This window comes from Lissotriton vulgaris, chromosome 1_1 (assembly GCF_964263255.1).
Source record: "Lissotriton vulgaris chromosome 1_1, aLisVul1.2, whole genome shotgun sequence".
In the NCBI taxonomy this organism is placed as follows: Eukaryota; Metazoa; Chordata; class Amphibia; order Caudata; family Salamandridae; genus Lissotriton; species Lissotriton vulgaris.
The window spans coordinates 2,127,416,944-2,127,430,069 of record NC_141685.1 but is presented as its reverse complement, the minus strand read 5'-3'; the positions used below and the strand labels follow the sequence as shown (position 1 = coordinate 2,127,430,069).

Sequence of the window (13,126 nt, the reverse complement as noted above, 5' to 3'; positions counted from 1 at the left end):
CCTCAATTGTGACTGCCAGTATAGCAGTAAAATATTGTGATATTAGTTGTTTAGTCCGGTGACTAGAGCTTTTGGGCTTAATGTCACTGCACCTGCTGCACCGTTGCAATTATGACCCTGGTGCCTGTTAAATAACTGCACTTGTGACTGTCTTGTTTAGTAGTACTAGCATTAATCTGTGTTCAGTGGGGTCCCTAGAGTGTTTGGCCCCAGTGCCTGCTGCACCATTCAAATTATGTTCCTTTTGAATGCAAGGTAACTACAATTGTGACTGCTGGCATTGTAGTGAAATGTAGCAATATTGGGTGTTTAGAGGAGTCCTGACAACTTTTGGGCCCAGTGCCACTGCACCTCTTGCACCATTCAAATCATGACCCTGTTGTCTGCAAGGCAACTGCCTGTTTGGTGGTAAAATATAGAAATAGTAGTTGTTTATTGGGGTGCCTGTAGCTTTTGGTCAGGGTGTCACTGTACCTGCTGCACTATTGCAATTATGACCCTGGTGCCTGCTAAAAAACTGCATTCGTGGCTGTCTTGTTTAGTAGTAAAATGTTGCAATAATGCTGTTTAGTGGGGTGCCTAGAGCTTTTGGTCCCAGTATCACTGCACTTGCTGCACTACTGAAATCACGGCCCTAGTGCCTGCTAGATTACTGCACATATGACTGCCTGTTTAGTAGTAAAATATAGCAATAGCTGATGTTTAGTGGAGTTATGACAACTTTTGGCCCTGTGTCACTGCACCTGCTGTACCATTGAAATTATTACCCTGTTGCATGCTAGATAACTGCACTTGTGAAAGTCTTGTTTAGTAGTAACATTTAGTACAATTCTGTGTTAGGAGCTTTTGGACCCAGCACCACTGCACCTGCTTCACCATTCAAATGATGCCACTTTTAACTGCAAGGTAACTGCAATTGTGGCTGCCTCTTTAGTAGTAAAATATAGCAATTTTTGTTGTTTAGAGGAGTTCTGACAAATTTTGGGCATGTGCCACTGCACCGGCTGCACCATTCAAATCATGACCCTAGTGCCTGAAAGACAACTTCACTTGTGACTGCCTATTTAGTTGTAAAATATAGCAATAATTGGTGTTTAGTGGGGTGCCAGGAGCTTTTGATCCCGGTGCCACTACACCTGCTGCACGATTGAAATCCTGACCCTAGGGCTTGCTTGATAACTTCACTCATGACTGCCTGTTTAGTTGTAAAATATAGCAATATTAGGTGTTTAAAGGAGTTCTGACAACTGTTGGACCCGGTGCCACTACACCTTCTGCACCATTTTAATAATGATCCTGGTGTCTGCAAAGTAACTGCACTTGTGACTGCCCGTTAATTGTAATATATAGCAATATTAGGGAGGTGCCTAGAGCTTTTGGTCCTAGTGTCACTGCCCCTGCTGCAACATTGAAATGATAAGCATATTACCTACTAAATAATTGCTCTTGTGACTGTCTTGTTTATTAGTACAATTTAGCAACAATCTGTGTTTAGAGGGGTACCTAGAGCTTTTGGCCCCAGTGTCCCTGCACCTCCTGCAACATTCAAATGATGTCCCTTTTAACTGAAAGGTAACTGCAATTGGGACAACCTATTTAGTAGTAAAATAAGACAATGTTAGCTGTCTAGAGAATTTATGACAACTGTTGGGCCCGGTGCCACTGCAGCTGCTGCACCATATAAATCAAGCCCCTTTTAACTGCAATTGTGACTACCTGTATAGTAGTAAAATCGATCCAATAATGCCTACAAAGTGCAAAGAAAGGCACTGATGCCTGAATAGGAAATGCCACAAACGTTCTAAGGCTAACGCATCTGCTTTGCACAACAAAGTAATAAAAAAAAAAGCATTCCAGCATGCTGTTAGAAGCTGTCTGCCTTTTCCCTAGAAGTGATCTTATTTTATAGTTTAACAATCCCTGAAGTCTCGCCAGTGAATGGGGCTTAAACAGTGTGAACAGTTTTAGCAGAAGATAAGTATCATAAATGCATGCAGCCAGGGGAAGAAAAGTATCTGCAAACAGTAAATGTTGTGTAACCTTAAAGTAAGAAAAAAGTACCACCCACTAAAGCAGATTGGGATGAGAACTTTGGCTATGGGAACTGATAAGAGAAGCCCCTTGCAAGATATGTTAAAAACAAGAGATTTCACAAGCACTGTGATAGCTCTGTGCAGGCGAAACCTAAAAATGAACGCAGTCTCACACACCTTGCAAAATACCCATAGAGTCTGTCTTTACAAGTTCAAAACTGGCCTGATCTGCAAATGTGGGCAACATTTTTTTTAGCTCTCTGATTCACTAACGAGGTCATCTTTATTTTGGTTTCCAGGCCTATTTTTTGACCCAGTCCAACCATGGCTGTCTGCGTTGAGTAAACAGTCTAATTAGAGGCATGACAAGGGTTTAAAATTATCTTATGTAATGTAATTTCACCTATTTAAATACGTGTAGATGATATCCTTTCCAACCCTGCACAATAAATTCAAAATAGTTCTTCCACCATGCTGTCAATGATTAATGAGTATCACTAAATTTACATATGAAGGAAACTAATAATATGATTGGGCCTTTTTTCTATCTCTCTTCCTCTCTCTCTGCTATGCTCTTAAAGGGGAGGGTTATGTTTACCATTGATGGAGTAGAAGGCTCATTCCATTTGTTGGGGTACATCATAATCCCGAATAGAGCGCACCTGCTTATAATCTTGTATTATGTAACTGTGAGGTGTTAGCATTGTGATCTGTATTAACATAACTCTGTGACATATTTTAGATTGCTGACAAGTAGTATGAAGAATTAACATAAGAAATGTATTTATTTATGGGTTTATATAGCGCTAGAATCGACTCCCGAAGGAGTATCTCTGCTCTCAAACAACAGAAAATGAGTAGATGGTCCTGAGGTCCTAGGGAGTTGCTAAGTTTGAAACAGAAATGTTTAACAGTTTCCTAAATGCAAGGTGATCAGTACATAACCTAAGAGTGGCAGGGGCCAAGGTAGGAAAGAGCCTTTCCTCCCAGTCTTGCCCTTCTAATGGGGGGAACTTGAAGAAGGGATTGATTGCTAGACCAGAGAGCACATGCTGGGACGTAAGGGACAAACTTCTCCGCCAAATACGTGGGGCCCAGATTATGCAGACCCTTGTGAATGACACAGTACGTTTTAAATGTAATCCTTTGGCGGATGGGCAGCCAATGGAGCTTTTCCAAAAGGGGGCGTGATGACGATCTGGGTGGTGCATTCAAGACTAACCTCGCAGCAGTGTTTTGGACCACCTGAAGGCTGCTAAGTAAGTTGTAATTGGCTGAGATCAGTAGCCCATTACAATAATCCAGGCGACTGAGCACCAGAGCCTGGATAAGGGTTTTTCTGGTAGAGTCCGGTAGTAGTGGAAACACTCTTCGGAGTTTCCAATAAAATGGAAACAGGAGCCAGCTGTTTGCTTGACATGCTCTTTTAGGGATAAACCTTGATCCAGACGGACACCCAACCTGCTTGGGGATGGGGACGGGGCCCAGATCTAATGGCCACCAGTCCGGCGTCCACAACAGTGGGGCTTCCCCAAAAAGCATCACCTCCCTTTTCCCTACATTACACTGCAAGAAATTCGAGGCCATCCATTGTGATACAGCCCTCATGCCATCGGAAAAGGACCGTTTAACCGCCATGGTTAATGTCCTACATAGGAAGAGAAGCTGTGTGTCGTCAGTGTACGACACGGGGATGAATCCGTATGACCTCATGAGACTGGCGAGGGGGGCCACATGAATGTTGAAAAGAGTGGGGCTCAAACAAGAGCCTTGCGGCACCCCCTTAGTCAGCTCCACAGGTGCAGAGCAGAATGAGCCCATAGTGACCCTCTGCGTACAGCCAGATACAAAGCTACTCATCCAAGACAATGCCAAGCCCCCGAGCCCCACATCTTCCAGACGACTGAGCAAGATATCATGGGAGATCGTGTCGAACGCTGCGGACAGGTCCAACAGTACCAGAATAATGGAATTCCCTTTATCATGGGACATTCTGATGTTATCATTCACCGAAAGGAGCACTGATTTGGTGCTGTAGTTGGGCCTAAATCTGGACTGGGAATGATCTAAGCCTCCTGTTAGCTCAATAAAGTTCGACAAATGGATGTTAACATACTTCTCCGTTAGCTTACTCAAATACGGAAGAAGAGAGATGGGTCGGAGGTTGGACAATTCTGTCCAGGGGATGCTAGAGTTCTTTGCGGATAGGTCTCCCCTAAACCACCTTCCACTCCTGTGGTTCCTGGCCCTCAGAGAGGGAGAGATTGACAAGGGACTGGATCATGGGACCGAGTAACTTGACCAGAGATGGAACAACTCTTGCAGGGATAAGGTCTGAGGGGGAGTCAGACTTAACTTGACCAATTAATACTTCAACCTCACCCAGGCTAATAGCAGGGAACGCAGTAAGCGAGATGGAATTAGTGGCCGTAGAGTTCTGTGATGACAACGAAGGGCAGCTCATAAGATTGCTCGCCCTAGTGATCTTACCATAGATCATCTCTATCTTGTTGGTAAAATTTAGAGAGATGTCATCACATAATTGTTGTGAGGGCAGATCATGACTCTCACAAGCCTTAGGCTTAGTAAAGGATTGTAGGATCTGTTGCAATACCTTAGAAGAATTGCCAGCCTCAGTTAGTTGTGAGGCAATATGTTTTTTTCGGGCGAATTTGATGTTTTTATGATAACTTGCTAGGGTGACGTGATAGCAGTTTTTATCCTCCTCAGAATGAGATCTTCTCGAGACCTTTTCTAACTTTCTGCATGCTTGTTTATGCGAGCGTAGTTGATCTGTGTACCAAACTTCCTGACACTGTGCAGGACGCTTCCTGCAAGGTTTCATGGGAGCTATGGAGTCGACCGCAGTGGTAATAGCAGAGTTATACTTAGATAAAGCCATCTCAATATTATCTGAGGCCTCAATTCGGAGTTCGGTTAGTATATTTTGGAAACTTTCCAATGAAATCTTGTACCACTGTCTACGCAAAAAGGATGAAGCTGGGGACCAATTACTGGATTTTACCGTGCCATGCATGGTGAATTCAATAACAGTGTGGTGAATGTAACTAGCAAGAAACGTTAACATGAAGAATAGTGTTGTGAAGTCTGACGCTGCTCATGTGCTAAATGTGTTTTGCAATGATATTTCTATAATTTGGTAGATGTGTTATTTGAAATGCAACAGAGTTGTGCAAACCCGTAATGCTTAATATGATGCATTTTTAGGTTAGCTAAAGTTGTAGGCCTGGATGCAACCCCTTGACAAACTCTCGCTTTAGAATTAATGTTCTCAATTTCATATGCACTGTGAAAGCTGTTCTTTCTCACATTTTGCATTGCAGAAGGAGAAACATTCTTTGGGCAAAAGTAATTTCTTTGTCTTAGCAGCTAGGCAAGGAGAGAAGTTAAAGTTACATGGCTTGGAGGTGATAAGAACTAAGTTGGTTTCACACGGGAGAAGGCATGGGAACCAAGGGCATATTGTTGCAAAAGATGTACATGGAGAAAAGTACGCTCATGACTGTACCCATTGTGGAATATGTGCACACTGTGCATCATGGGAAAGCTACCTGTGGATAACTGATTGTTGGAATTAGGGAAAGTGCCCACATTGTTCTTGTCTTCGTGGAGAGAGCATATCAGAGCAAGCTCTTTCTCTTGCGATATTGACTTTATGCTGTTTTACCCTTTTGATGGTGGAAAGACTTCTTAAGAGGACACCAGGTACTGATGCCTTTCCTCCTTATACGCATTGCTTACTCAATAACGTAGGGATGTCATTTTAGCGATAGCCTATAGATGGATTCAAATGCTCTTTATCCACCGCTGTAATAGCGGTAAATTTGGACTCTTGCTTTTTGATTGCCTGTATCTTACTTCTTGAACGTATAACTTTATTCATGCTGTACCATTTGAAATTGGTGCGTAAATTTGACTTTATGCTATTTCCTTTGTATTTCTATACCATTGTGTTGAGGGGCATATATGTTCAGTTATTTGTGGCTTTATAATAAATAAATAATAAACTAACTGTCTTGGAGTGTCCATTGGTTATTATGCATCAAGGAGATTTATTGTCCAATTGACTGTGCATTAACACATTTTTCTCCCCTCTACACTTTCATGCTGTTAAAAAGAACCATCAGAGTATATCTCTACAAAAAGGGTTAGAACTAATGAGCCCAGCCCTTTCATCATTATCACGAGAAGAGTGACTGTGCATAAGGTAAACTTTTATTCAGACAAGTTGGAAAGGAGGAGAAAGCAGCAGCCCTCCAACCTCAATGGCGTATCACTTTTCAATACAGAAGTATGCCAAATCAGGGACGCCTACCCATAAGTCTACCTCAAACATCCTGACTCTGTTTCTCAGGGAGATCAATGGCAGTATCTGGACGATTCTGGTCATAGTAAATACCATAAATCAGTAAATACAATACCACTATCAGTAAGGAAACACAGTGATTGTGGAAAGTCGAAATGGTGACTGTCAGAAAGGAGTGGTCCTTTGCATTTCTGCTGCCCTTGAGCTAAAGAGTACGCTCTCTGATGCAGACCTCTAGTATTACACTGATGCATCCATCAAATATAATTTGATGTGACCATGTCTAAGAAAATCCTACTTTTGTGACAGCAGAGCAGCATTTAGTTAATAAGAATCACTTGGAAGATAGGTGTATGGTGCACTTAGAGTACTACTTGTGGCAGTCTGGCATTTCTTGCACCCAGTCTATTCTGGCAAATACAGTTGCATTTGCAGACATAAAAAAGAAGGCTTGTTTCTTATGGGATCCTTGCATGTCCTTCAATTCTCTTCCCTTCACATGTGGATTACTACCTGTCACTACCAGAAATTACACCTTTGTAAATATGTAGTACTATTTAAAACATTTACGTTTATTTCAACAAAATGTAAAGTCTAAACAGATTACTTATGTGAAGAGCCAAAACTGGCACATAGGGACCAATGTACATTCTCAAACTATTTGAAGAGAAAAATAATGTCTGATAGATTATTCAACATGCCGCCTCACTTCTGCAATGAACAAAGATTAGAGTACAAATTTCCTGCATGCAATGGTGTTATGCAGCAGCAGCGTGAGGACCGTACTGGTAGTAGGAGAGCAGCACAGCCATTTTAAAGCCATGCTATGGCTTTTTGTATTAAAGAAGTGAGTGCTCACCACCTCTTTAAAATTCATTGGCTCCCAAAAGCTACTTTGAGGAAGAGCCATTGGCCTGTACACGACAGCAGACCTCTACACTTGTGTTTCACAATCTATATTTTCCTAGACTGCCTGTAAATAATCTGTACAGGAAGAATGAAAGGATAATATTCCAATAATATTTTAACCACACATTTAGCAGCAGATATGACATACTGTACTGAGGTGAACGAGCCAACTGTACTTACATACCGGTCACAAAAAGCGTTCGCCAATTGTGTAGAGAATATTTTCCGATCAGTATTATATATTGAAATCTGACCTATGTATTAATACAGGGCTCTCCAAAGTCGGTTCTGGATGGACGGATCCATCCCAGATTTTTATCATATCCTCATTTAGATAAATGCAGTTATCTTAAAAATCTGCCATGGATCCAACCCTCTTCAGAGAACCCTATACTAATGGGGTAGTTTACAAAATAACCAATTAAAGGGGGTCACAAATTGATCTGCCTAATTATTATTCATTGGGCAGTTCGCAATTGTGGGAATGCCACATTTATGCCCAGTGCCAGCCTTTTGGAGGGGGGCGAGCACACTTTTTTTCTAACTCTAAAACCGGTTCTGGTCAGTTCTTTCTTTTCCCATGGATTTGGCTCTAGCCTGGCTAGTGAAACAAAGGGGCAGACCTGCATCTGTCAGTGATAGTGTAGGCATCTTCTGAAGCCAGGAAGGGCTGGGTACAGGCCCCAAGTTATCCTTTGAAGTGTGCTGAGGTCCGGGGCACAGCTGCTCCCAGCCATCCTGTCAGGAAGATCCTCACCTTTGCACACCAAGGCCCTTTATCCACTGTCTGGGAGGAATACACAGCATACCATAAGAGAGCCATTTAAAGTCAGGTGATCATGGACACAGGCAGACAGGCACATTTGGCTTAGTCAGGAAAATGCCCACTAAACTATCAGAATGGATTTTAAATTCCTATTCGGATGAGCCCTTGGATCATTTTTCTGGCTAGTCCCAAAGTGAAGTTATGCATTATAAGGACTTCTAATATAAACCACTGTTTTTCCAATGGAAATACAGCCTTGCCAAAATGAAACACAACAGTGGAGGTTGTTCACTGCCAGGACGTGTAAAATTTAAGTGCGTGTCCTACTTTATTAAAAACCAGGCACTCTGCCCTAATGCCTGTTGGGCCTACACTGGGGGTGACTTATACGTACTAAAATGTAAGTTTAGGATTGTTAAAAGGTTTACTTTGCCACGTTGAAATGGCAGTTTAAATATGCACTACAGGTTGCCATAGCAAACCCAAGCTACTTTAGTGGGTGACACCGTGAGTCCTGCAACCCACTTGAAGCATTTAACTCACAGGCCCTTAGTACATATAGCAACATAAACCAGGGACTTATAAGTACATTAAATGTGGCAATTAGCTGGACGCCAATTTGAACCTGTCTGGGAGAGTGAGCACAAAGCACTTTAACAACGGTTAGTAGGGGCAAAGTGTACCGAGTGCTAATGCTAACAAAAATGGGGTCAGCTACAGAAGGCAACAATCTGGGGGAATACATGCAAATGATGGTAATTTACAACAGTAAATTAAAATGTATCATAGCAGCTCCTTAGCCTCTACCAGTTCTTCAGCTCGGTTAGTGGGGTTTTTCAAGATGAAGGTGTTTAATTACCATGAATGCATCATAGGGCTGTTGAGCCTTAGTTTTGTAATGATTTTAACTAATCAACAGTAAATTATTAATAGGGATTCAATTAGTGAGCATATCATAAAATGAGCATCTATCCCAGTTTTAATGTCGTCAGTAATTTTTTTTGTTCAAGTTGTTCAACTTTAAATAATAATAATACTGTTTTTTCTATAGCGCGAACAGCTACCTCAACTAGGAGGTGTCCCGGCGCTATGAGAGCAAAACAAAGCCAGAATGCCCGGTAAGCGAGCAAAGTTAATGATCCAGTGAAAATAACCAAAACATGAGCTGTTTCCTGAAGCTCAGTTCTGACGGGGCCCTTTGCAAATCAGGTGGTAGGGTGTTTCACAGTCGAGTCGTGTTAGCTGAAAAAGTCCGACGGCCCAGCCTTGCCCTTTTGACTCGTGGCACACTCAGTAAAACCCGATCATTCGAGCGAAGAGAGCGGGTCTGAGTGTATCTGGGAAGTCGTGATCTCAGATAGTTGGGGCATGTACCGTGCAGAGCCCTAAAGGCCAGTGTGAGAGCTTTACATTTAATCCTGCTGGATATAGGCAGCCAATGCAGAGAACGAAGATGGGGGGAAACGTGCTCTTTAAATGGTATATGCTTCAGCAGCCTAGCCGCAGCATTCTGTACAGTTTGCAGCCGTTGGGTCAAATATTTAGGAAGACCCATATACAGGCCATTGGCATTGTCCAGCCTCGATGTAATTGTGGCATGGATCACCGTTTTCCGACAGGACTCAGGCACTAGTTTCAAGATTTGTCGGAGGTTCCTCATTTTACTCAAGCAGCATCCGGTGACTTGCTGGATTTGGGGCGCGAAAGAAAGATTATCGTCCCATTTTACCCCAAGGTTCTTTGCCTAGTGGCTGGGGGTGGGGGGTCCCCATCTCAGCCGGCCACCATAGTTCTGCCGGGGGGTGGTACTTTTGCCAAAGAAGATCACTTCCGTTTTCCCGGATTCAATTTCAACTTATTTGTATTCATCAAAGTTGCCACATCTTGGAGGCAGCCCTTAAAGCGCGCAAAGGCCACCTCTGACACTTCTGAGTAGGGGAAAACCAGCTGGGTGTCATCCACGTATGATCTAGCGGTGACTCCCCAGTTGGCAATGAGTGTAAAAAGTGGGGCAAGATAGATATTGAATAGTAGGGGGCTTAAAGCCGACCCCTGCGGGACCCCACAACTCAACGCCCTGCGCCTCAAGGAGCATTGGCCTAGTGCAACCTTCTGTGTTCTATTCGATAAATAGGACTGCAACCAGCCAAGTGCTTGATCACGCAGCCCAATTGCTGTAAGCCGATGTACCAGCCTATCATGATCCACGTTATCAAAAGCGGCCGATAGATCCTGGAGCATCAGCATAGCCGACTCTCCTGAATCCAACGACCATCTTAGTGACTCGGCCACTTCAATCAGCGCCGTCTCAGTACTGAAACCGGGCCTGAACCCTGACTGGGTTTCATGTAGTATATTGTTTGCCTCAATATGGGCATTTAGCTGACGCTGGATCAGCTTCTCCAACATTTTTCCGGGGGCTGCCAGCAGGGAAATAGGACGAAGATTATTCAAATCCTCCGGGTCTCCGTTTGGCTTCTTTTTTAAGGGTAAAAGGGTGGCATGTTTTCAGCCCTCTGGGAACTCCCCAGTGCATATGGAGGTATTCCAGATGTGCTGCAGAGTTGGCGCGATTGAATCTGCCAACAGTCCCAATAATTTGGGAGGGCAAGGATCTTCGGGCGAGCCTGATTTACAGCGTATTATTTCTTGCCTCACCATATCCAATGGGATTAGCTGAAATTTCCCAAGGGGGGCTGTCAGCGGGCCCTCGCTCCCTATTTCCTCTTTGACCGTAGGTTTGGGCGGCCCGAAATGTGTTTAAACATATTAGAATATAGATTAAACCAAATTGTGTGTCAACTGAATTGATTTAGTATTGAAAAAAGGCTGCAACTGTATTTCCTGCAAACATTGAGACAGATTGTGACTTAAAAGGACTTAGACTTAGAGAGGCAGAACGAGGCTGTACTCGAAGGGGGCAGGGGGAGAGCTCGTCTGTTGCAGAAGTTCATTGCTCCAAATCTTTCTGAGGAACTGGGACAAGAAACCATTGTACAAAATAAAATCACTGTACACCCTCATTGCAGAGCTCACTTGATGCCATTAAGAACCCCGGGCGGAGCTTGCGGAGTGCAACTACACGGAGGTCCACAGAGTTGGGGGGAAACTCAGTGGAACTCCGCCACCCGCCTCCACCCGCCTAAATTAAAGTGCTACTGACAACATAATATTAATAGAATAAAGGTCACTTGCCTTATTGCGGCGTCCTCAGCTACCCGTTCCCCTTGCCGTACATTTTGCACGAACTGTGCATGCACGCACGCACATGCCCATTTCTCACAAATATATTTTAGTGAGAAATTCGCGCGCGTGCATGCGCAGTTTTTGCAAGATGTGCGGCGAGGAGGAGGAGGGCAGCCCGGGGACACCGCAATATAGGTAAGAGACTTTTATTCTTTTTAAATTAGGTTGTCAGTGGTATATTATTAGTTGGGGTGGAGGCAGGGGGCCAATTTTGCGGGGCTGGCTAACTCCGCTGCACTGCGGAGTCTGAGTTTTTTCCCCTACTCCGCGTTCTCAGCTGAGCGCGGAGTAGGGAAATCTCTGCAGACTCCACTGGAGGAGCGGAGTTCTCCGCCCGCGCCTAACCATTTATAAAATTTGAGACCCTCTTTAAGAAGATTATTAAATATGGTGTCAGAGTTTATATTTCGATTAAGCATTCTCGAGTGGGTAATTTCACAGGTTTTACAAGAAAGTTCAAATACCATGACAAAAGGACACGGGACCATGATTACATTATTAATGGAAATTAGTATTTTATATCTGACTGAAATAAAATGCTTGAGCACGTCAGTTTTGGTAAAGAAAATTGTCTTAATGTGTGCCCCGTAGAGCTTGAAATGCACCCACAGGATGTGCTGACGGTCCTTACACTATCTATCTTCAGATTTTAATTGGGACGTAAGGCGAGATTAACAAAATGCAATTCCATAGAAACATAATGGCAACAAATGAATGTGCTTTCTGTCTCAATATGTGGCTCCAGGACCACTGGGTTTTCCACAAGCAGATGTAATTTGACGCGCCCTCACAAATGATATTGTTGTGTTGTTTCAATTGACTCATCCAAGGTTATGTTTATCAAAGATAAGAAATCTACACTATAATAAAGCACTTTATCAAATTCTTGTAAATATCACATGAATACCATAAGAGATCACTGCCAAAAAAAAACCACAGCTTTGTCTATACAGCTATGCACGGCTATGCAAAAGACAAGTTGAACTGAAAAAATGATAAAGTCCTGTAAAGTAAGTTCATTAATGCACTGCTGCAACAAGTGAGGAATAAACAGTTTGACATCTCATGCCATAGTTATACCGTTTGTTTCTCTTGCAGGGATCTCAGTATGAACAACATCACTAAGCTTCCAGTAAACGCCTTTCACAATCTGCGCTTCCTGAAAGAGCTGTAAGTATTTTTGATGGACACAGTATACACTGGATACATTCCCGCGCTGGTCTCTCATGCTCACTTTGAGAACCAGATAAAACAGCGCCTGCCGGAAAGCTGTCATCACTGACACACTTCGCACACAAGGAATCACTTAATCGAAAACTCGCCTTTGGCTAAGATTCTTGATTTATTTTTTTTATAAGAGATCAGCCAGGAGGCTATGAGTGTTAGGTGGAAACTTTTCTAAGGAAATACAAATTGCAAAACGTAGGCTGTTTTGCTTGCTAAAAATACACAAAAGTTAAAATCGGTAGTGGTGACTATAGTTCCCTGCACTAGTCCGTTCTACAAATATGATGCTCAAACTCCTACAGGCTCCCTGAAACTCCACATATACACACAACAAAAGAGGGGATCACTTCAAAAAGTAATGAAAAACTAAGTCTAATTGTTGATATCTAGTCGGGTATCATTTTAGCAAAATCCAAGTGTGTGATTCTTTATTCAATTCTGTCCATTAATCCAATGAAAAGGTAAATGATATGTTCATCTTTAATCTTTCAACTAAGAATCTACGCTCTCAGCCCAGCCCATTTAATTAATCACTATATAGTTGCCTGAGTAGGGTTGAATCCAGGTGAGGTGAATGTCTCCAGCTAAAAAGTGCTATCGCCCTTCTGAGAAGTGCTG

The 13,126-nt window shown here is 42.9% G+C and overlaps 1 protein-coding gene across 2 annotated transcripts in view; it reads left to right on the top strand.

Annotated features, from left to right (window-relative positions):
* LGR5 (leucine rich repeat containing G protein-coupled receptor 5) overlaps positions 1-13,126 on the top strand; it is a 743,377-nt gene that overhangs the window by 161,184 nt on the left and 569,067 nt on the right. For both annotated transcript variants that reach the window (XM_086921836.1, XM_086921845.1), the window contains exon 2: positions 12,380-12,451. In XM_086921836.1, the coding sequence (XP_086777962.1) occupies positions 12,380-12,451 (72 nt within the window). The remainder of the gene's footprint in view (positions 1-12,379; positions 12,452-13,126) is intronic.